At 38.1% G+C, this 25,358-nt stretch overlaps 2 protein-coding genes across 5 annotated transcripts in view; one reads left to right on the forward strand and one right to left on the reverse strand.

Annotated features, from left to right (window-relative positions):
* USP24 (ubiquitin specific peptidase 24) overlaps positions 1–5,267 on the forward strand; it is a 92,366-nt gene extending 87,099 nt beyond the window's left edge. For 3 of the 4 annotated variants that reach the window (XM_058178937.1, XM_058178938.1, XM_058178940.1), the window contains 4 exons: positions 210–285; positions 508–594; positions 1,206–1,316; positions 3,196–5,267. In XM_058178937.1, coding sequence (XP_058034920.1) covers positions 210–285; positions 508–594; positions 1,206–1,316; positions 3,196–3,258 — 337 coding nt within the window. In that variant the 3' untranslated portion in view covers positions 3,259–5,267. Of the gene's footprint in view, positions 1–209; positions 286–507; positions 595–1,205; positions 1,317–2,070; positions 2,147–3,195 lie in introns of all 4 variants that reach the window. The other variant, XM_058178939.1, reaches the window with a different exon arrangement.
* Positions 5,268–8,070: 2,803 nt separating this feature from the next.
* The window catches only part of PCSK9 (proprotein convertase subtilisin/kexin type 9), a 31,284-nt gene continuing 13,996 nt past the window's right edge, over positions 8,071–25,358 (reverse strand). The window contains exons 5-12 of the mRNA XM_058178941.1: positions 21,735–21,876; positions 20,406–20,602; positions 18,739–18,922; positions 16,947–17,117; positions 13,594–13,742; positions 13,266–13,446; positions 12,488–12,669; positions 8,071–11,043 (exon numbers count right to left, since the gene is read on the reverse strand). Of these exons, the coding sequence (XP_058034924.1) occupies positions 10,843–11,043; positions 12,488–12,669; positions 13,266–13,446; positions 13,594–13,742; positions 16,947–17,117; positions 18,739–18,922; positions 20,406–20,602; positions 21,735–21,876 (1,407 nt within the window). The 3' untranslated portion in view covers positions 8,071–10,842. The remainder of the gene's footprint in view (positions 11,044–12,487; positions 12,670–13,265; positions 13,447–13,593; positions 13,743–16,946; positions 17,118–18,738; positions 18,923–20,405; positions 20,603–21,734; positions 21,877–25,358) is intronic.

The raw sequence follows: 25,358 nt of genomic DNA on the forward strand, positions 1-25,358 counted from the left end.
GAAAAAGTCTCACAGAGAGGACACCTTTACTAAAAAACAGGATTGTAAATAGCTATGTGTTTATGTGAAGATACAACTACTGCTAATATTCTTTTGAAATATTTTATCCTCCCTGCTTTGTATTGTAAATTGGAATAATTTAAAGAGAAGAGGAACATAATCCTTTAATATCTCAGATACATAATTTTCATAATTTCTCTTTTTTAAAGATGTCCTGCTGCTAAAGATTACTTTAAGGAGAATTCTCATCATTGGAGTTGGGCTGTTCAGTGGCTTCAAATAAAGGTACTATTTATTATTACAAAACTAAATATATATATAGGTATAATGTAAATCAGTAAGTCATATTCACCATGGTTCAGAAGTTCCTTCAGTGGGTCAATGATAAGAAAGAGGGAGCAGGAAATTTTTGTTTTTGGAACTGATTTCCTTTTGAAATCCAATCCAGTAACGATTTGCTGTGCGGTTTTCATTAATTATTTCTTTCATGTTTTCACATTTTTCTAGATGTCTGAACACTACTGGGCTCCACAAAGTAATATATCCAATGAAACCTCAACTGCCAAAACCTTTCAGCGCACTATTTCTGCACAGGTCAGTAAAACTGGTTGTAAGTTTATTACATTTTTGTTCCTTTTACTTTAAGAGTGACACTTGCTTTTTTTTTTAAATACCCAGATGAAACAAAAGGATTTTGCTATGTAAGAGCTTTCTTGTTCTTTATAGAATTTAGCATAATAATTATATTGTGATATTTTGGGGTTATGCATGCATAGAAAATAATTTGGAGGAACTGTTTCAGAAAGCAGAAAGAGACAAGTACTTTAGTACTTTAAAGTACTTTTAAAGTTTAGAGTATTTTAAAGCAGCTGCTTCTTTAACAAGAATCATTAAAGTATCCACCTCTATCTCATGAGATGAGGGGAGACTCAGAGAAGACTGAAAAAAGGCACTGGGCTTGCTCTTGCTTTTGAAGCATATACTCTAAACCATTGTCTGAAACATGTACAGTGATAAATAGATATTAAGGCTACTATGTGGGAATATTATAAGTGGAATATTTCTATTGATTTTTGGGTTGAAAGGAAAGATGGGTATGTAATTTGAATTCATTTCCAATTACTACACATCATCTTTTCCCCGGTGACTTCCAATTGTATCTAAACACACTACCTTCGCTTTTAATTCTCACGCTCTTCTTTTAGGACACACTAGCATATGCCACAGCCTTGCTGAATGAAAAAGATCAATCAGGAAGCAGTAATGGATCCGAGACCAGTCCAGCCAATGAGAATGAAGGCAGACATTTACAACAGGTACGTAGGATGGTTTTGTTTAATCCATGACATATATGACCTATTTGACAAAATTAAGCAACCTATCAAATGTCTAGCAAAAAACCCGTAGAGAATACGACATGGGAAATATTTTACTCCAACTTCTAAAAATTAGCCTCTTATAGGAATTACATGTTATGTGCTGAGACTGAGAAATGTGTATGTAATCACTACTGCATTCATAATATATTATAATACAAAGAAAGAGTTTGCATATATACAGCAGTTATAATACTAAGCATACTTCTATAGATTTACTCACCCACTTCATAAAAAAAGACTTACGTCACCTCAACCAACACAAGACAGGGACAGTCTCTGGCCAGAAATAAAAACAATGATCAGTAGAAGTGGTTGGAGAAATAGATTGAAAAACTGAAGAACTACAATTACATCAGACACAAACTGGAATAATAGGAATTAAACCCCATTAATTTAGGAAAACAAAAGAGGACTGTGCAAGAACAAAAAGAAGAAGCAAAACAAATTTCAGTTTCCCTCCCTCCAAATAAACTAGGCAGATACTAATAGAATACAAGATGTCAATCAGAACCTTTAACGATTCTCAAATTTCTCTGAAGCTGTTCCATGGATCTTGATTCAGTGTAATACCTTCAATTAATGCAAAGATTCTGTTTGAAGGGATGATTGAAATCAAACTTTGAATTAATTCATTCATCTGAAGCTTCACATAGTCCTAATAATAGCTTATGTGATGTGCTTTGTTTTTAAGGCCCTATTGCCTTCAGTGGCAGGCCAGCGCTAAAGGAAATGGTGAACATGGGCAATATTCAAACATTATGTAGCAGGTAAAATGTCACAATATAGTCATAGCAAGATTATATTATTACAATGCACTGTATTTATATTCCATCTAATAGTTCATGGTAGTGCTGATCTAATTTATATTGCATTTATTTCTAAACTAACCTTTGATATAGTCAAAGTTTTGAAAGTATTTCCTTAAATGAAATTAACAATTCAAACCTTAAAATATTCAAATAAAAGCTCTATTTAGTTTGTTAAACAACATATGACAATATAAATTCTGTACCCAGTAACAGGAAGACTTGTATACATTTGCGTTCTCCTGCTCATTTTCACCACCAACCGATATTAAAAGAGAGTTACCGCTGATTCTAGATAAGTTCTAAAATCATCATGCCATGGAACCATTGATAGCTTTGTCTTCCATGAATTTGTTTTAAGTGCCATATGTTGAGTACACTGCTTTTTAATATAGCAAATTCCATACATAGTTCTGTTTTAGTGCTCCTAATCATGATGTGTTATCCTAGTCTAAAACAGGTAGTCCTCGTTTAACAACTGTAATTGGAATCTTCAACCCTGTTGCTGTGTGTCAAGATTATTCAGTGAAACTTCATGTGACCACACCTGACTTAACAACATCAGTTCCACTTTGGTCAGTAAGCAAATTAAGCTATGGTTGTTAAGCACATGACTGAGGCTTAATGACTTCCTGCTGGTTTCTCCATGAATTTTGTCGGTCTGAAGGTGGCTGTGAAAGTCGCAAGCGGTGATCATGTGACTGAAAAACACTCTGACCATTGTAAATGCACGCAAGTGGCCAGGCACCCAAATCACTTATCCCAGCAACCATTGTGCTATCGTAAGTTTGAACAATTGCTAAACAGGCAGTTATTAACCAAGGACTATCTTAATTTCACATGCAATCCATCTGCTTCTTTCATGAAAAAATGTAGGGTTAATTTCTGGTTTCTAAAAGGCAGTTGCTAAATGATGCACAGGGCATCATTTATGATACCTTCCAGCAATAACTATTTGTTCAGTTTAAACAACAGCATAATCTTTCTAATTCTTTTGTATTTTTTTAAAGGGCTCAGTATCTCCCATGATGATTGGTGAACCTAAAAGTGACCTTGAAGATGTGGATACTTAATTGATGGCTGCAAGCTGAAGGAGAAAAGCTCCTCTGAAGTGGAGAATACCCAGCACTTTCGTGATATGGCTGGAATCCTTTTGTTTTCCCTTTTAGAGGAATCTGAAGTAAATGCTTTCAAAAGATCAATAGGTACTTTGTAATGAGTTAAAAGTATTCTTCAGTTGAGAAGTTCCAGCATTAGGCTATGAAAGTCTCCCGGCATCTGCTATGGTTCTTATAGATGCTAGTTTAGGCATGAGTAAAACAAAACAAAACAAAACCCTGTCAAGATTCCACCCATTTAAGAACAGTTATCAAGTAATTGAAACTTTTATGTGAACATTTAATGAGTGAATGTAAAACTTTTGCTTTTCTGTGATGCTGCAAAACAAAAGAAAAAAGAAAAAAATAAGACTTGGGTTTTTATACAGAAGAAAAAAATCAGATTGCCTTTACATATAAATGGCAAATTTTTAATCTTTTTTTTAAAATATTGAATAGGAATATTCAAATTTATGTAAAAAAATGTGTGATTTACACTTGGCATTGTAAAATATTAGTTAAGAATAAATTTACACAAGGACTTTTGTATTTAATATGTCTCTAGGTAATTTGTATAGTGCTTTACATAAAGGGTTGTTTTTAAGAGAGCCTTTTATGTAAGGATGATTATTCCTTATGGAATGGTTTTGGTACAAGTTAGTCTGGAATCGGTAACCTTTTTTCCTGATGCTGTGTGCTTAAAGGGTAAGAGCAATAAAAGAGCTTTGTTTATTCCAAGAATACAATTATGGCATCAGTAGAACTTTTTAGAAAATGATGAGTAAGTTTAACAAAAAAAGCACTTTAAGACAGAATTTTATTGCTGTTTGCCTCCTTAAATCATCCTTCTACTACTTGGAGACATATTGAATAAACCGTTGTGTTAATAATGTGATTTGCAATCATTTGCTTATACTTTTAAATTGAAAAAGTAAAAATCGGCTTTCCATGATTACTTGAGTAAAGTAGGGACATTTCAATTTTTTAAAAAAATTAACACAGGCAAAGGATTGCAAGCTGTTTTGCTTAGCCAGGCAGCACTTGAAATACAAGTGTAATTCTTTCATAACTGGAAACAAATTGAACTTAATATTATTGAGTATGCTTTTGTTCACCACGTGAAATGCAGTTAAATAATCTCTTAAACTACACTCAACACCTTTTTCCACACCAATGTTGAATCCCAGGGGGTTTTTTTTTCAGCTTTTTCTTCATTTGCTTTTCCTTTTGCTTTTGTTCAAGGATTTTTGCCTTAATTTATACAAAATATACCATGCACATGAACTGGGGGGAAATGCTCAGAGTGCCTGGACAATTTGCCAAGTCAAAGGCACAAGGAGCCAAAAAGTGCCTCTCTTTTTTTTCTTTTATTACTGTTACAAAAACTGAACTGGCACATAAATTACTTCACTGTTGTGCACTAGTTGTGAATATAACAGGTCATTTCACTGTTGCTGGAAACAGCCGCACATCTTCCAGTTGAAATTCTCTGCCATATGGGTGAGTCAGAGAAGTATTGTTAAAAATGACGCTTCAGCTGAATGTCTTCTCTGAAGGTAGTACTTTCAGTGAAGTTAGCAGAACTCAGATATTTTATTAAGCCTTCAAACATTTTAATACAGTGTTTTAAAGTTTAGAATAAATGTTGTTCCTATCCCATCCTGTGTCACCCTATCTTCGGTTTAATTTAAATGAAAGCAAGTTAGAGCTGATCTGAAGAGGAAAGCATCGGTCCAAAATCATTTAAATTTTCATTGTTTCCTATGGAAAAGGGGGTCTCATCCCAAGTTGAAGCAGGGCATTTTTTTCAGAATCACAGGATGATCTGTTTCACCACTATACTTTCTAAAACCACAGCAAACTGTTTTCTGCTTCACTCCCAGCGTGTAAAGAGTTAATGGCTATGGTTTCAAATATAATATTTGGTCAATTATTTGGCTTCCAGCTGTTATCACATCAATCGGCTGAAGACTTTTTTTTTTTTTTTAGAAACTAATTTGCCATGCAAATTGTCACACATTTTATGTTGCGATCTCTTTTACTGCTAGTCCTTTTGGATGAAAAATGCATTTTATACATAATGTTCTCTAGGATTGGGGCAATTACAATTCTGTTGCATCTTCTCATTGTGTACGATTGTGTTTAATTAGTTCCCAAGGCAGTGAAAAAATGGAAGGGAGAGGCAGTTTCCCTGAGGGAAAAAAAAATCCTGGTCAATGGAATAAAGGTTATCCCTCACCAAAAAAAGAAAAAAGAAAAAAATAAGACTTGGGTTTTTATACAGAAGAAAAAAATCAGATTGCCTTTACATATAAATGGCAAATTTTTAATCTTTTTTTTAAAATATTGAATAGGAATATTCAAATTTATGTAAAAAAAATGTGTGATTTACACTTGGCATTGTAAAATATTAGTTAAGAATAAATTTACACAAGGACTTTTGTATTTAATATGTCTCTAGGTAATTTGTATAGTGCTTTACATAAAGGGTTGTTTTTAAGAGAGCCTTTTATGTAAGGATGATTATTCCTTATGGAATGGTTTTGGTACAAGTTAGTCTGGAATCGGTAACCTTTTTTCCTGATGCTGTGTGCTTAAAGGGTAAGAGCAATAAAAGAGCTTTGTTTATTCCAAGAATACAATTATGGCATCAGTAGAACTTTTTAGAAAATGATGAGTAAGTTTAACAAAAAAAGCACTTTAAGACAGAATTTTATTGCTGTTTGCCTCCTTAAATCATCCTTCTACTACTTGGAGACATATTGAATAAACCGTTGTGTTAATAATGTGATTTGCAATCATTTGCTTATACTTTTAAATTGAAAAAGTGAAAATCGGCTTTCCATGATTACTTGAGTAAAGTAGGGACATTTCAATTTTTAAAAAAAATTAACACAGGCAAAGGATTGCAAGCTGTTTTGCTTAGCCAGGCAGCACTTGAAATACAAGTGTAATTCTTTCATAACTGGAAACAAATTGAACTTAATATTATTGAGTATGCTTTTGTTCACCACGTGAAATGCAGTTAAATAATCTCTTAAACTACACTCAACACCTTTTTCCACACCAATGTTGAATCCCAGGGGTTTTTTTTTCCAGCTTTTTCTTCATTTGCTTTTCCTTTTGCTTTTGTTCAAGGATTTTTGCCTTAATTTATACAAAATATACCATGCACATGAACTGGGGGGAAATGCTCAGAGTGCCTGGACAATTTGCCAAGTCAAAGGCACAAGGAGCCAAAAAGTGCCTCTCTTTTTTTTCTTTTATTACTGTTACAAAAACTGAACTGGCACATAAATTACTGTTGTGCACTAGTTGTGAATATAACAGGTCATTTCACTGTTGCTGGAAACAGCCGCACATCTTCCAGTTGAAATTCTCTGCCATATGGGTGAGTCAGAGAAGTATTGTTAAAAATGACGCTTCAGCTGAATGTCTTCTCTGAAGGTAGTACTTTCAGTGAAGTTAGCAGAACTCAAGATATTTTATTAAGCCTTCAAACATTTTAATACAGTGTTTTAAAGTTTAGAATAAATGTTGTTCCTATCCCATCCTGTGTCACCCTATCTTCGGTTTAATTTAAATGAAAGCAAGTTAGAGCTGATCTGAAGAGGAAAGCATCGGTCCAAAATCATTTAAATTTTCATCGTTTCCTATGGAAAAGGGGGTCTCATCCCAAGTTGAAGCAGGGCATTTTTTTCAGAATCACAGGATGATCTGTTTCACCACTATACTTTCTAAAACCACAGCAAACTGTTTTCTGCTTCACTCCCAGCGTGTAAAGAGTTAATGGCTATGGTTTCAAATATAATATTTGGTCAATTATTTGGCTTCCAGCTGTTATCACATCAATCGGCTGAAGACTTTTTTTTTTTTTTTTTAGAAACTAATTTGCCATGCAAATTGTCACACATTTTATGTTGCGATCTCTTTTACTGCTAGTCCTTTTGGATGAAAAATGCATTTTATACATAATGTTCTCTAGGATTGGGGCAATTACAATTCTGTTGCATCTTCTCATTGTGTACGATTGTGTTTAATTAGTTCCCAAGGCAGTGAAAAAATGGAAGGGAGAGGCAGTTTCCCTGAGGGGAAAAAAAAATCCTGGTCAATGGAATAAAGGTTATCCCTCACCAAAAAAAGAAAAAGATGCCTGATTATTAAGTTAAAAAACAGAGCAGTGTGGTGGCTTAGAGTTGGAGGTCTCACCTCAATTAGAGGCTGTGAGTTTGAGCCTACATAGCAGCAGATTTTCCTCTCTCTGGGTGCAAAGAGAAAATATCTGCTGAAAATTCCACATAGGTGTCAAGTGTTTTACAGCACCTTCTGGGCAGTTTACCAATGTCAGCATATTGCGCCCAACCATCTGGATCATGTTATAAACGTCCGAAGGATGGAAGGCTAAATCAACCTTGAGCCCATCAGAATCAACTCCTGGCTGTGGGCAGAATTAGCCTACAATACTGCCTTCTAATCACTGCGCCACCAGAACAATATCAGTATGCTATATTATACGAAAAGATGTAAGGGTATTTAAGGATATTTTTCATACCTATCTTCTATATAATCTGGTAATTTATATATCTCCTAAAGTATTTTGTTCTGCAACACATTTTACAATGGGTATTGCGTATGACTTTGAATCTCTAATGAAAAAAACCAAAAATTAGATTTTTTTTTCCTTTCCCCTTTCCTTAAATATAATTGTAGAAAAATGCAGAGGAGGGGTTTAAGTACAGCTTCATAAATGCAGCCACATTAAAATTGTATGAAACTTTATTTCAAAAAGAAATTGCTTTATAAAATGTTATATAAAACAGAATAAATAGATTCCAGATAAAAATGTAAAATACACAGCACAAAGAAATCTTCTCAAGCAATTACAGTAGATAATAAATTTGAGTATTAATTTCAAAACAACATATAAAGAATCACATGCAGTTTACTCTATTCATGATTCAATGTTTTTTGCCCTTTCTAAAGCAAAAATGCAACAGGCTCCAATATACATTTACTTTGAACTAAACTTACATTTAAGTTTACATTTAAGGAAACATGTATATAGTCCCTTAGTTAAAAATATTTTTACTTAGTAATTTAACATACACATGGTTAAAGATTCAATTATATAGGCAATTAAACATTTGGTAAGAGGGAAATATTTACATGATAGTAAAAAACTACACTGTTTGGTGCGACTTACCCAGCATGTACTTTGTTTCATGGTTGCCTTAAAGCCACTCATGCAGGAGTCCTAAATCTTCAGTGCTTTTAAAAGCTTCAGGTTTGCTTGTATAAAACTATATTTCATTGATCCAGTAGTTTTCCTGGGGCCCGATGCTAATTTTTTTTCAGCTACAGTTCCCAGTATTTTTCAGAATCCTCATCATAAGAGGATGGAACTGAGTGTTATGCTATCTAGAACAGGGGTCTCCAGCCTCGGTCCCTTTAAGACTTGTGGACTTTGCTGGCTGAGGGACTCTGGGAGTTGAAGTCCACAAGTCGTAAAGGGACCGAGGTTGGAGACCCCTGATCTAGGAGAAAAGTAGTTCTCTACACTGATCCAGTCTCCTTAGAAAAAACTGCTCTCATTTTTGCACAGCTTCCTCCATTCATGGCTACAGAAGCTAACACAGTTCATTTACAATAATTTTAATATGTTAAGTAATACAATTAAGGTAATTGTTTCCTGTGTGAAATAAAAGAGGAGAAACTTCTGCTTCTCAAAAGTTAGTATAAGGATACAATAGGATAAAATCCTATTTCAGACCGGCTACAACCCATTGTTAAGCAGTTTTGTACAATGGCACTGGAGAATGATGACAGAAAACAACAATGTGTACAATCTAGATCGGGGTGTCAAACTCGCCACGACACATCACGTGACATACTGCAACTTTTTTTTCACCTTCGTTAAACTGGGGGTGAGCGTTGCCAGCATAGAATGCAACCAGGCTGCAGGCCATGAGTTTGACACCCCTGATCTAGATTATAGATGACCAGGCTGTCTCAGGTTGAGAGCTGCAACCATAGAATTTCAAGAAGTGAGCAAAAGCAGGAGAAACACTTCCCAACTCTATCAAATTGTATTTGAATACTGGCGTACCTTATTTTATTGTGTTTTGCTTTACTCACCTTTGCATATACTGCATTTTTTTAGTAAATTGAAGGCTCATGGCAAACCTGCGTTGAACAAATCTACTGGCACCATTTTTCCAACAGCATTTGCTCATTAGTAATAACCTTAATTATGGTATGTACATTGTTTTTTAGACATAGTAAGATTTTACACATAGAGTGCAAACATAACTTTTATATGCAGTCAGAAACCCTCCCTCCACCCCCCCCCAAAAATGTGTGACTTAAAAAGGTAAAGGTTCCCCTCGCACATGCGTGCTAGTCGTTGCTGACTCTGGGGGGCAGTGCTCATCTCCGTTTCAAAGCCGAAGAGCTAGCGCTGTCCGAAGATGTCTCCATGGTCATGTGGCCGGTATGACTCAACGCCAAAGGCACACGGAACGCTGTTACCTTCCCACCAAAGGTAGTCCGTATTTTTTCTACTTGCATTTTTACATGCTTTTGAAACTGCTAGGTTGGCAGAAGCTGGGACAAGTAACGGGAGCTCACCCCGTTACACGGCAGCACTAGGGATTCAAACCGCTGAGCTGCCAACCTTTCGATCGACAAGCTCAACGTCCTAGCCCCTGAGCCACCGCATCCCTTTTGTGTGACTTACTTTATTGCAATATTTGCTGATCTGGAACTGAACCGAGAATATCTCCCAGGTATGCCAGTTTCCTTTTAAAGCATTAAACAGTTAAATTGTTATGTAACAGTTTAACTACAAAGGATATTCTAATAATTGCATGGGCCTTTAGAAGGAAGGGTTAATACAGCCCATGGCTTGCCTATGTTTGCTGCAAAATATTACCATACAACTTACCATATAAAAATATTTTTAAAAGGATATAATTGGTATGGTTAATTGGTATGCTCTGCAATTAATCTGCTATCCTGGGCAGATTTATAGTATTAATACTTTCACCTTTTACAGTTTTAAGCATCACTCATATATACACAGACATTTCTGGTTCAACCAATGAAAGGTTGTGTGACTAAGCTAAAGAATTACACAGAAACTGTTACTTCTTCATCCTTCTGCCCGCTTCTCCTCTATTCTTCTACGCAGCTATTAGCATAATGCACTGAACTAATGGATGATTGACAAAATAGATACTCTAAAAAGCCTGGAAGTCACTGATTGCAACTAAAAAGTTGTTGAAAAACCATGTTCAAAAGATTGATCAAAGGTATTTTACAATATCTTAACTGATACTACTGTGACATCAAAGACACCCATCTCTTGATAACAACAATGGGAATGTTGCTAGAGGGACAATGTTTTGCACAATTGCAGCCTCTGAAATAGTTGTGCTAAGGCTATCACAAGTAATCCGCAACTGTATTGGAGTCCTGCTATTTGCCAGTGTGACCCTATATGGCAATTGTCAAAATTTGTGAGTCCTTTGGATAGTTGGGAGGGGGAGAAAGGTAGAATTGTCACTTATTACTGGAACTTTGCTTCTCATCCTCTAAGAGCCTCTTTCTGCAGCAGATGGCAACTGCGGTTGCTCCTTTGCTTCCTTGTTGGCTGATTACAACACAGGTGTTGTCCATTGAATATGCCCCAAGAGTGTTGAAGCTATGTGACTGGGCATTACATCCGGTTAGAGTCCAGCCATCATCACAGGTCTCCATCACCTAAGAAAAAGGAATTGGAGATTCTTTTAATCAACATACTGCTAAAATTCTCATGTCTGTAATCTTTAACTGGGCAATCACAGGGCAAAACATTTTCAGAAGTACCTCAGATGGGCTAACTTACAGAATGTATCCAAAATCCAGGACCCGTGACTCCCGTGGAATTGAAATTTGGCAAATTTTATAAAACATTTTATGATATAAAAATAATAAAAGCATTTTATGACATGGTACAAAATATTTCCTGTGGTCAACTGATGTTTGTGTTCAACGTGGGCTACTTTCAAGCAATACATCTTTGAACATCTCTTAAATTATGCCATTGTTCAAGGCACTGAGAAATCTGGCACGGAAATATACCTGAAATTATGACCCAACAGGACACAGGTTGTCTAGTAATAAAAAAAATTTCCAAGATAGTGTAGGTTCTCCCAATCCGCCTGGAATTCAACTCTAGCAACCAATATGTCCAGTGATCAAATATCATGCGAAATATATGAAAAGGAGGTTACCTGCCCTATTTGTGTTACTAACTTTTCTTCCTCTGTTGATTTTTTTCCTTTTGAATATTATTCTGAGCTGCTGAAGCATAGAAGTATTTTTTCTTCTCTCTTCTGCTAATGAAGGTCTACAAAATGCTGCACAGAGAATCTGTCATTTCTAATTTAAGAGTAATTTTTTTCATAGGAAATTTTCAGAAGTGAAGCAACAGTTGACTGAAACAGAGAACTGTCTGCTATGATCATTAGATAACTTCCTCTAGTATTGAACATGAATGAGGCACTACCATGTTTCCCCGAAAATAAGAAAACCTCCCAGATAATAAGCCCAATTAGGCTTTTGAGTGCATGCCCTAAGCCCTCCCCCCAAAATAAGGCTTCCCTAAAAATATTTAAATGTGTGCGCAGCTGGTCCCCATTTCCTCTGGTTAAGGTTAGGGAGACAGAGCTGGAAATCAGGCAAGACAGCAAGAGGAGTCCCGCCCCAAAATAATAAAACCTCCCCAAAAATAAGGCCAAGTGCTTATTTCGGAGTTCAAAAAAAAAAAATAAGACAGGGTCTTATTTTTGGGGAAACATGGTAGTTCTCTTGTTCCTTCTCTATAGAACCTCCTTTTATAGCAGAACTTCACAGCAAATCCTTGTTGAACTATCTGTGACAAAACTCATAAACCAGAACAAGAAACTCCATGTGCACAAGTGTTAACGTTAATACTAATGATTAGTTTTGATTTTGGCTGCCGGAAGCTAACATTTTACAGAAGCCCAACCGATCTGATTAATTCATGGGGCAATCTGTAACAGCCTTTCCCTGCCTACTTGGTAGCCGTGCAAGCGATTGCACAGAATCATTTTCTTCTTCAATTCATGAGATCTTGCATTTCTTAGGAACCAAATTACCATAGTTAGACCGAGAAATGCCATCAGGAATGATATGCACATACCTTTGTCAAGTATTCCAGGGGAGGATGTCCCTGAACTCTGCACTCAAGGCTGGGTGCATGGCAGCAGGAAGCATGCACCGTTGCTTCTCCTTGGCCTATACAGTGGGCCCGGCTACTGTCTGCCTGGTGTACAGCTTTGATGCCGCCACTGAGATCTCCAGCCAGAGAATGGGTGCTGCAGCCTGCCAGTGTAGATCAGATTAGGGCATTTCAGTAGCATTTTGTAAAAGATTCACCTGAAGTATATATATGGCTATCACTATTAGCTAACAGTACTGTTTTTTGTGTGTGTGCATAAGATTAGAAAATAAATGGCGGTCTTCCCTCAGTCTTTGTAGTCTCACATGCAAAAAAAAAAAAAAAATAGAAAGGGAAAATAGAGCTACCAACTTTGGTTTTCAATTTTTGCAAAGTGCTCGAAGAATATTCTAACATTTTCACAGTGGACCAGATGGAAATGCCAGGCATTATAGTACAAGAATAAAGTGGAACCCAGATCAGCTGTATCATTAAACAGTTTTAGGTAGTCACTTAAGGTGGCAAATGCTAGAAGATGGTGAGAAGCAGGAATTGTATCTTTTTCCTTCAATTGTGCTGCTAAAGCTGATCTCTTCCAGTAACATACCATTAGTCACCCGATCTTATATAATGTTAGTATCTTATGCATAGAAGACCTATTATAGTGCAGATCCTATCTGCTACAATACAACTTATATATAGTATCTACATCAAAAATGTTGCTTCTTTAATTACTATCAAGAGAGCTGTCATTGCATACCTGTCAAAACATGGCTATCTTTGTTGCAGCTAACACTTTTCAGAGCTGTGCCCTCTGTGGTCTGTGAATGGCTATTAACCTGACAGTCAGCCTTGGGCCAAATGCAACACCTGGCTATGGCATAGACACCTTGGCCTCGAAATCTGTTGTGAGCCACACACTCCTTCTTGCCTCCAATATCCTAGTATTTGGGGGAGGGAAAGAAATGAGAATAAGATACCAAGAATGGCATCAAATCTGATTTCCGTATCTGGCTGAGATGCAGATCTGCATATAGAACTAATTAAAATCAAATAGCAAACTACACCACCTTGCCTTTGAATATTACCTCAATGTGCTCCCCTCGCCGCTTGCCATTCTTTGATAAACTTGAGCAGCTGAACATGTCTTCATCGCTGTTGCATTGGGCAACAGCTGTTGCTGCACTGGTTGAGTCAGACAAGGAAGACCACACAGAGCGACAGTACAGTTGTTCCTCTGAAAGAGAGTGGCTAATGGTCACCGCTAAGGACTAGGTGAATCCCATTTGTTTAGGACTATCTCCAGGCTATAGTTCCACTTGGAAAGATCCTATCTTTGGGAAACACATTCCGCTAACACACATAGTTAACCGAATAAGCCACAATTGGCCATAAACCAGGTGCTGAAGTTTGAAGTTTGAAAAATGTCTTGTTTGTGCCTGCATTATTTTAACCTTAAAACCCCCAAAATAAAGACAGGAATTAGCGGGCTAAGCCCCACCCGCCAATATTTTCCCAATGCTAAAGTGAGTCAAGTTTTCACTCTAGAGCAGGGGTCTCCAACCTCGGCAACTTTCAGACTTGTGGACTTCAATTCCCAGAGTTCCTCAGCCAAGTCTTAAAGTTGCTAAGGTTGGAGACCCCTGCTCTAGAGTAGGTAGAGAGAATGGCTTTGGAGAATAGATAGAACATCCACAGCCAAGCTAACAATTAGATAAATGAAGCTTGAGTCCAAGCCAAGGAAATAATTTGAAAAACACCTGAGAGTTCCCCACCTCACTGCCATTCTCATGAAAATAAAAAAGGAAGGGAGGATGGCACACATACAGATTTGCAAAATTCTGTTGCTAAAGCTGTTCTAATAAAAGTAGCTTAGAACTGCCTGGTGTCTGTTTCATAGTTTGGTGTACCTTGTGACATCACTATACAACAGACATGTCCCCTGTGATCTCCAAGGAGGGACAGATGGCAAAAGTTGAAAAGATTAGTCATTCTTGCCATAAAATAAGAATTATAAATTGCAAAGTTTGGGTTCACATGACACTTAAAATCCAAAATTAAACAAATCACATTAAAGTTGAGTGCAGCTCATGAATAAAACAAAATTTGGAGGAATTGGATTGGATTAGATTAGATTAGATTAGATTAGATTAGATTAGATATCTGCCTATCTAGCAAATATGCTTACATTTTGGTTATCAATTTGGTTAAATTACAAATGTTGATCAATTTAAGAGTAAAACAGATTAAAAAAGATTAAAAAACTAGTGAAAGAAATGTCACTTAATATACTGATTTTCTAAAGAGAGAGAGTCGGGCCAAATATATATAGTGCAGCATAATTTGGACTTAATAAATATGCTATCATTGCAGCAAAGAAAGTAAATTAATTAACTCCCAAAATACTCAACTCTTAAGTAAAACAAGCATCAAAGGTCTAATGCCTAAGTGAGTTTATAAATATCTGGGAATTTTGGAAAAATCAGATAGTTTATACAACAAAGAGAAAAATACTATAAGGTTAAATTAACACAAATAGTTAAAGAAAATCCTAAAATCTCATCTAACTGATGGAATCAAACAATTCATGTGCAATATCAATAATTAGATCTATTACAGGAATTTTGAACCTTGTTCATCTTGACCAGCAAATCAGAAAATTGATGCCTATAAATAATGCCCTATATCCTCATATTGTTATTGAACAGATATTTTTCCCCCAAGAAAGATTGGCGGGCTAGCATTAATTAAAGGTAAAATAAAGAATGAAAATAAAGCTTAATGATTACATCAAGACAACAAAGCTTTATTGAATTAATCTCAGAAAGAAAGGCTATTTGGGGAAATAGAATCTCAGTGACTATAAAAAGCAACAGCTTGAAATGAGCTTAGAAAATTGGAAAAGCAAAGCAATTTCTTCCTTGAAAGATATTGAAGGAAAATTAGACAACAGTAAAACATGACAATGGCTTAAGAATGAAATAGTTTAAAAAGGAAGTATTGTAGAAGGAGTGCTTTTTATTGCTCAAGAACAAGCATTAAGTACAAATGTTATCAAAACAAAAGTGGAAAAAATCAGTTTAGATAGTAAATGCTGGTTGTGCCACGGAAGAAATCACTGACCATATAATAACTAGATGCTGAAGCTAATTACAAAAAAGGCATAGTTGAATTGGGAAGATATCACTGGCATTTTCGTTGAGAGTACAAATTCACCTTCAATTAAGAATTGCTGGAAACAAAATTGCAGGTATCACTGAAAGTCGCAGGGCAAAAAAAATATGGCACTTAAAATTTAGACTGATCAACTCTTTGAACATAATGCACACCCCATTACTATCTTTGTAAAGAATCATTTTTAGTTCATTGTAATCATTCCATGGTGCTGTAACTTTGGAGACAAGAAATCAGAAAAAATGCTGAGATCTGCAAATGTAGATTGCAAAAATTTGGAACAAGTTAACATTGGTATCATTTATTGGAGTAGCGGGTGAAATACCATAAAGACTCAGAAATATTTTGTATTATCTAAATTTAGAACAACTTACAACAGACCAATCATAACCAATAGTACTTCTCATACACAGACATTCATTTTACCACAGGGGTGAAATCCAGCAGGTTCTGACAGGTTCTGGAGAACCAGTAGCGAAAATTTTGTGTAGTTCGGAGAACCGGCAAATGCCACCTCTGGCTGCCCACAGAGTGGGATGGGAATGGAGATTTTGCAATATCCTTCCCCCAGGAGTGGGGTGGGAATGGAGTTTTGCAGTATCCTTCCCCTACCATGCCCACCAAGCCACGCCCACCAAGCTACACCATGCCCACCAAGCCATGCCCACAGAACCAGTAGTAAAAAATTTTTTGATTTCACCACTGCTTTACCATATCCAAGTTCTTGGGCAGACTTAAAATCATGAAGAAGGTGCTATGACACATGATTAGTGGAATAAGAATAACGAGCCGTCACTAGAAGTCACTAAAAATAAGTTTTATTTGGCTATAAAAAAATTCACTGAGGCAATTAATTGGGGCAATAGTTTTATAAGGCAATTCAAAGACATAGTATAGTCTTCAGCTTCTTGAGGAATATGCTTGATCAAGACAGTAAAAAAATTACTCCAATTTTAAAGTTCATATTCAGTTACAATTTGGTTGAAGTTCAAATAGCTAGTTTGGTGGTTTGGTGAAATCACCAAGCTAGAACCAGGAGACTGCGAGTTCTAGTCCTGTTTAGGTATGAGGCAGTTTCCTAATTTGGGGTCAGTCACTCTTCCTTAGTCCCTGCAAGGAAGCAATGCAAACCCCTGCCAAAAATATTGCTAATAAAACTTCATAGACATATCTAGGGAGTTGCCAGGAGTCACAACAGGCTTGAATACACAGGATCTGAAATGGTTCCTGCCTGCACCAATGAAGAAGGTATCAATAGGACTCTCACCTGCTAAAATTTTGGAGGGAAGCCCAGCCACTCTGTTTGGTGTTAACAGCCTCTGGTCTTCTGGAAACCAAGCCTCGTTCATAAGGTTTTTGACAGAAAAGTGGATCAGTTTCTGCCTCAGCTCGGAGATGGACAGGGCAGGATTGGCATTCAAGATCATGGCTGCAATACCTAGGACAACAAACAAGCCCTGTATTTATCCCTCCAAAAACACAAGGGCAGATGGATTAGGTTATGTATTTAACAGAACAGAATAGCAGAGTTGGAAGGGATCTTGGAATTCAACCCCCTGCTCAGGCAGGAAACCCAATACCATTTCACACAAATGATTGTCGAATCTCCTTAAAAACTTCCAGTGTTGGAGCATTCACAATTTCTGGAAGCCAGTTGTTCCACTGATTAATTGTTCTATCAGGAAATTTATCCGTAATTCTAGGTTGCTTCTCTCCTTAATTAGTTTCCATCCATTGCTTCTTGTCCTGCCTTCAGGTGCTTTGGAAAAGTTATACAGTTTATATTTGTATAATTACCTCAAAATGCTTTATGCTTGTATGGGTTTTTTACAGGAAGTCCAATTGATACTGATTATTTGCTTGGCAAAATCTGAGGCAACTTAATACACATGCAGACTTTCTCTCGCACTTTCCCTTCAAGAAAATTATGCTCAAATCCTCCTGCCTGAATCAGGGAGCAATGTGCAAATGAATAATATAAGCATGAACCAACTACGCTCCTCAAATTCAAATCTGAATTAATGCCCCAGTAACATTCCCATGTACTTCAAAGTTATATCAATTTTAATGGCTTAAAATGTTACATATGTGAATGTCTTTGGTTTTCATGATTTTGTCCCATTTCTCCCCTGCATTTCTGCTTCATGATTAAAGCAAATGAATGGAAAAATAAATGTTTTATCATGCCTGTTTGATTTAAAACACTAGGAACTTTCAGTCAAATAATTTTCTTTCCTGTTTCTGAATATGATTGGAAAAGTGAATATAGTATTAGATTTATATATAGAGAGAGAAAGGGGTCTATCCATCAACAAAAAGTCCCTGTTCCACACTCAATTAAAAGTTACTCTCAATCCTAAATATCAATTCAGTTTCTCATAAATGAGCTTCATCAGAAACGTAAACATTTCTTCTGGAAACCAATGAAATCTAAAAAGGACTAAACTTGCTTATCTTGATAATGGAATACACACAAACTTATTTAGCTGTCTCTTCTAGAACAAGACAAGGGGAAATGCAGTCAAAAGTCTACCACTTCTTAAAGCAATTCACTGGTGCCATAAAACATAGATGCAATGAAAATGTCCAAATTGTACCAGTTTAATTTGTACCACTGGTGGGTTTTGCAAAGCTAGTTGCGTTGTTTTTTTATCCCCTGGAGCTAACCAAGCTGATACAAACCACTGTGTCATCCTTTGCTCATTTTAAATACTAAAAATAGTATCTTTAAGACCTGATAGGCTTAATACTTCAATTTTCCCTTCCCTAATCCCACATGCAAATAAACAAATTCTGCCCATTTTTCCCCACTGATATCAACGCATTACCACCATGCACTGTTCTATAGATTTGAATTTTTCAAATCTGAGAGTATATTTGGAATGATTTTTTTTTTAAAAAAAGGCTTGTTTTCATTATTGAAAATCTTGCCATGCTTGCCTCAAAGTCACTTAACAGGACATGCATGATTAATAGTTCATCTTGAGAAAACTTCATTATAATAAACAAGAACTAAGCAACTTGCTGGACTCTTCATATTTCTGTCCTACAATATTTACCTGCAACATGGGCAGCTGCTTGGGATGTCCCACTCTGCGATGTGAAACAGGTGCTACAGTCACTAGAGGCACTAATTATATCATCTCCAGGAGCAAACACATCTATGCAACGTCCAAAGTTGGTTCCCAAAGTCCCCATAGATACAGGCTGATCTTGGGCGTTGGTTGCTCCAACTGTAATAACCTATGATAAGACAGCATCTTGTCAGTCCTGAGCAAACAGGAGAAACAGAATCTCAAAACCAGAGGTGGATCAATGAACAAACAAGTTTATCCTGTCCTGTGTCTAGATTCAGCAGAGAAGTACTTTTGAGGAAAGCGATGAGAAGATGTTGTTCAGCAGTTCTTCTTCCTTTTGTCATTCTTCATACTGCTCCAGTAGCTTCTCAAAGTCTTTTAAAGCATTTTGTTCAAGAAATGTTGAAGGAAGGAGGGTTCACAAATATGACTTCCTTGTCCTCTCTCTCTAGCTCCAACATTCTAGCTCTATATTTAGAGGAAGATTTGCTGGCCATTTAGTCTAGCTCTATTCAATGCAATAAATTAAAAAAAAATTAAAATCCTTTGCAAATGATTCTTTAGTCTCTGTTTCTCCACTGAGAGAGACCCTCCCTCCAAATTTTCCCAGGTAATTGATTTTCTTGACTGAGCTGATCAGAGGTGTTTTGTGACATAGGAAAATGCCACACGGAAATACCAAAAATATTCTACAATTATTTCAGGCAGTGGGCTGCAGGAAGCTGTTGTGGCCAATAATGGGGCCTACAAAAGCTGCACACAGCCCCCCAAAGCTCTGTTTTCGCTGGCAGAGGGCTGCAAGAGGCCCTTGCGGCTGAAAATGGAGCTTGGGAGCTTGTTTTCGCTGGCAGAGCACTTGGGCCACAAAGGCGCCCCTGACATGAGTGACGTCAAGCTGGTCCCACACCCCCTGGCCACCCCAGCCACCCCTCCCCGAGGTCAAATACAACCCTGATGCGGCCCTCAATGAAATCAGAGTTTGACATCTCTGTTTTATGGCATATTGGAGGAACAGTCAATAAAACACTACCATACCACATTAAAAGAAAGTTCAAAAGAGACTGTGGGACCAACTAGCCTAGCTCTGTTCTTTATTGTGGGTCTTTATAACATAATTGCATGTATCACCACAAAACCCATAACAGAATCATCAGGGTATTTAGATAGGCAGGGTATTTAGAAATTTAGATAGCTAGAGAACAGGCTATGTGGGAGACCTTGGATAAGCCAATATTTTAGTGACATCCTGACACTCCACAAGCATACAGGAGACCTGATCCACACCATCTAAACAGCTGAGAGGATCGCATGGGCGAAGCTTCACAATCTTTCTCAACTTCCCATATTTTAAATGAGTTGGGACATCATTGCGACAACTGAAAAACACTGCATTTCAGACAGGGGGGTAACTGGTGGATCTTGATGAGCTGAACTGGAGTTTTCTTAGAGCAGAGGTGGGCAACTATGGCAATTTTATAACCTATGGACTTCAACTCTCAGAATTCCTGGCTCAGGAATTCTGGGGGTTGAAGTCCACAGTCGTAAAGTTGTCGTAGTTGCCCACCCCTGTGTTAAAGGGATTACAAACCATTTCTGGACCATTTTTCCATGGGTTTTGGGCTGAAAGGAAGACCTTGTTGTCTACCTACCTCTGGTTCTGATGCTGGAGAGTACAGACAAGCATCGTCTTTGTAGTTGCCTGCTGCAGCTATCATGACTACCCCCATCTGCACCATCTGACGACAAGCAGCATTCAGGATGCGGCTATAGGTACCAGCCAAGGGGAGCAAAACAACCAAGGGGCTATAGGGCTGGACAGCCAGGGTCTTTGCAATGAATTCCAGACCTAAAGGGCAAAGAATAAAGGGCAAAGGATTAGCACCATTGCATTTTTTTCACCCAGTGCAAGCTCCACATTTTAAAGACACAAACAGGAAGAACATTCTGGGTCTTTTTTAAAAAAGTGTTTTTAGGAATGAGATGCAGGAGAAAAACAGAAAGTACTCAAAGAAACGGTGTAAAACTGAAAAATAATTCATTTTTCTACCGTTTACATTAGTAAAAATAAATTGAATTCTTTTTATCTTAAACCCTAACCAGAAATATGCATTCATTTATGAAAAGATAAAGAATAAGCACAATTTAATTTTGGACTCAGTTGTGTTCAGAATTTAATAATTCTAATATCAGCCCAAAGTATATTTCCCCTTTTTCCTTCTCTGACCTTTAACCACAATGCCCAGCAAAGAATTTTGATAAATTCAAAAACTTAAATTATTTTAAAATCTTGCTCAACAAAAGTATTAAAGGCATTAACCCTTTCTAACTGAACATGATCCCTAGTGACCACATGAATGCAATTTTTAAAGGGACACAATACAGAAGTACATTGCATTGCTTTCTTTTTGGGGTCTTTTTCCAAATACTGTCAAAATATTTATAATGTTTGCATTAAATAAATAAAGTCTTTCACATAATATTTTGGCCTGTAATCTCACCTCTTAAGAAATGCAAAACTGCCCCCTCTTTTGAACGCATGTCCTAAAATAAGCCCCCCCCCCCAAAAAAAGCCCTCCCGAAAAATATTACACCGCATGCGCAGCCGGTCCCCAGCATTTCCTCTGGTTAGGGTTAGGGAAACAGAGCTGGAAATCAGGTAAGACAGCAAGAGGAGCCCCGTCTTGCGCCCTGCGCCCCAAAAGACCTCCCTGAAAATAAGGCCAAGCGCTTATTTCGGGGTTCAAAAAAATATAAGACAAGGTCTTATTTTCGGGAAAACACGGTATATAACATTTATATTAAGCCAATATTCATACAAAATTAATATTAAGAAAAATATATAGAAATGTATTATGTAACATTCTTTCCAAAAATTACATAGCAAATAAAATTGAGAGAAATGACAAATTGCAAATCCATATAAAGATGATAGAATGAATTTAATTTTAGAAATGATTGAACCCACACTTGCTACTCACCAATCAGTGTGCCGCTTACGGTGCCTTTTCCCTGGCAGTTGAGCACCCGTAGACTGCGGACATTGGCCCCTTTGGCAACTCCAGCATCCCTTCCATTCACCACACCTGCCATGTGGGTCCCATGGCTGTCACACTTACTGGCCTTCCATAGAACATAACAACAAAGTTTTGCACTTATTGCAAGTCCAAACACATGTAGTAATAATAAGATCTATACACCAAATAGCGCTCAAGGCAACGCGCAACTTGAAAAATTAAAAGTGAACCAGAGCTTTAATTATAGGTAGTCATGGAAAAGGTTTTAAGACTCATCAATCGGGCATTCTCACCCAATGTGTCAGTCTCCATTCTTCTGCATTCTTGATGGAGAAAGAGATGGCAAACAACAGAAGATTTCAAAGTCTTGGGCAGGAAAAGAGACAACTACAGGTAGTCCTCAACTTACAATCACAATTGAGCTCAAGATTTTTGTTGCTAAGTAAAACATTTGTTAAGTGAGTTGTGTCCCATTTTACAATGTTTCTTTACACAGTTGTTTAAGTGAATCACTCCAGTTATTAAGTTAGTGACACAGTTCTTAATTGAATCTGGCTTCCCCATTGACTTTGCTTGCAATCAAAGGTGATCGCATAACCCCTGGACCCTGCAACCGTCATAAATATGAGTCAGTTGCCAAACACCTGAATTTCCATCACACGACCATGGGGATGCTGAAATGGTTGTAAGTGTGAAAAATGGTCATAAGTCGCTTTTTTCAGCACCATTGTAACTTTGAACGGTCACTAAATGAACTGTTGTAAGTCAAGAACTACTGTGCTTCCGTGAAAATAGGACTTGTCCCCCAAAATAAAGCCAAGTCTGATTTTTGGGGTGGGCATAAATATACGTGACAGGGTGGGCATGGCCAGCACTTTTGGCAGAGAAGGCAAAGGGGAATAACTGGAGTGATTCACTTAAACAACTGTGTAAAGAAACATTGTAAAATGGGACACAACTCACTTAACAAATGCTTCACTTAGCAACAAAAATCTTGGGCTCAATTGTGATTGTAACTGCAGTTACAAAACTGCAATTGTGATTGGGACTACCTGCAGCTGTCTCTTTTCCTGCCCAAGACTTTGAAATCTTCTGTTGTTTGCCATCTCTTTCTCCACTGAGAATGCAGAAGAGCTTGTTCCTCTTGGAGACTGACACATTGGGTGAGAATGCCTGACTGATGAGTCTTAAAATCTTTTTCATGACTACCTATAATTAAAGTTTGCAGGCGAGGGGGATGGATGGATGGGAGGCGGACGAGTACCAAGAATGCTGGGGAGATTTCCATCTTTGGTTGCCCCAGCGAACAGCACAGACGAGCGACTGTCACGCTTGCTGCCTGCTGCACCCCCAAAATAATAAGACACCCCCCACCCGATAATAAGGCCAAGCCCTTATTTCTGGGTTCAAAAAAATATAAGACAGAGTCTTATTTTCAGGGAAACATGGTACCCGTATCTGTCAGCTTTGGAAGCCATACTAGGCTTCATTAACTCTACCCATCACCCATTTCCCAAATGATTCACTTTTATCAGCATATTCTAATGAAGGAATAAAACTCATCACAGATGTAATTAGAAGCACTGGACCCAGGGAGGTACCATCATAGATACTTGATCCAACACCTTTCCATGAAGTGCTCCAAAGAGCTAAAAATTACGTTTCTTACTGCTGATTGGGTTTTAACTCTATAACTATAAAAGTAGAACCTAGCCAAACCTTACGAACCAGATGTTCCAGAATCTGATAGAATATAGTGAGGAGAGGGATCTCCAGGAGAGGGACATTCCAGAGTAGTAAGAAGTAAGTAACTCAGTCCAGATTTTATGTGTGAGAGAAAGAGAGAAAGACAGTCCTTGCCTAATAGTTCACAGCAGGGGTGAAATGCTCCCGGTTCGGACCGGATCGCATGATCCGGTAGCGATGGCGGCTGGTGGTTCAGAGAACCGGTAGCAAAAATCTCTGCCCCACCTTCCCCCCCCCCGCCCCCCGCATGCCCAGCTGAGCTGGGTGATCATCAGAGGCTTTTTTTTTTACTTTTAAAAGCATTTTTTTCCGGCCAAAAAAATGCTTTTAAAAGTAAAAAAAAAAAGCCTCTGATGATCGCACGGCTCAGCTGGGATTGTCAGAACCCTTTCAAAAGCATTTTTTTCTGCAAGCTCTTTGGCCGAAGAAGCTGTAAAAAAAAGCTTTTAAAGGCTCCTGGCGATCAGGCAACTCACCTGGAATCATCAGAATCCTTTCAAAGCATTTTCTTCTACAAGCTCTTTGGCCGAAGAGGCTATTAAAAAAATGCTTTTAAAAGTAAAAAAAAAAAGTTGGCCACACCCACCCAGTCACATTACCCCCCCACCAAGCCACACCCACAGAACCAGTAGTAAAAAAAATTACATTTCACCCCTGGTTCATAGACTATACCCGTGATGGCGAACCTATGGCAGACGTGCTACAGGTGGCACACAGAGCCCTCTCTGCAGGCACTTCAGCCATCACCCCAGCCCAGCTCCACCGGCCAGCTGGTCTTAGGATCTCTGCCGTGCATGTGCGACGGGTGGGAGGCTTGTTCACAGGGGTGAAATGCTCCTGATTCGGACCGGATCACCTGATCCGGTAGCAATGGCGGCTGGTGGTTCAGAAAATCGGTAGCAAAATCTCTGCCCACCTTCCCCCGCCCCGCATGCCCAGCTGAGCTGGGTGATCATCAAAGGCTTTTTTTTTTACTTTTAAAAGCATTTTTTTCCAGCCAAAAAAATGCTTTTAAAAGTAAAAAAAAAAGCCTCTGATGATCGCACGGCTCAGCTGGGATTGTCAGAACCCTTTCAAAAGCATTTTTTTCTGCAAGCTCTTTGGCCGAAGAAGCTGTTAAAAAAAGCTTTTAAAGGCTCCTGGCGATCAGGCAACTCACCTGGAATCATCAGAATCCTTTCAAAGCATTTTTTTCTACAAGCTCTTTGGCCGAAGAGGCTATTAAAAAAATGCTTTTAAAAGAAAAGAAAAAAGTTGGCCACACCCACCCAGTCACATTACCCCCCCACCAAGCCACACCCACAGAACCAGTAGTAAAAAAAATTACATTTCACCCCTGGTTCATAGACTATACCCGTGATGGCGAACCTATGGCAGACGTGCTACAGGTGGCACACAGAGCCCTCTCTGCAGGCACTTCAGCCATCACCCCAGCCCAGCTCCACCGGCCAGCTGGTCTTAGGATCTCTGCCGTGCATGTGCGACGGGTGGGAGGCTTGTTCACAGGGGTGCTTGCATTGCATTTTGGGGGTTCACATGCACGTGCCCCCCCGGTACCCCGTTTTGGGCCTGGAAAGCCGCCTGCACCAACTTGGAAGCCAAAATGGGACGCGGGAAGGGGGTGCATGTGCAGGGGACACGTGTGCATGCGCAGGTGGCACTCACACTGCATTTTGGGGGTTTGCGCACGCACACTTGCATCCGCACACAGGCACGCACACTTTGGGCACTCGGTCCGGAAAAGGTTAGCCATCACTGGACTGTAGAAGCAAGACAAGATAGTAGAGTTCTCAGTCTGGCAAGGTTTTGTCTAAAGGTGTGAAACAATAAAGAACTCAGCCT

Source organism: Ahaetulla prasina, chromosome 3, assembly GCF_028640845.1.
Source record: "Ahaetulla prasina isolate Xishuangbanna chromosome 3, ASM2864084v1, whole genome shotgun sequence".
Classification (NCBI taxonomy): Eukaryota; Metazoa; Chordata; class Lepidosauria; order Squamata; family Colubridae; genus Ahaetulla; species Ahaetulla prasina.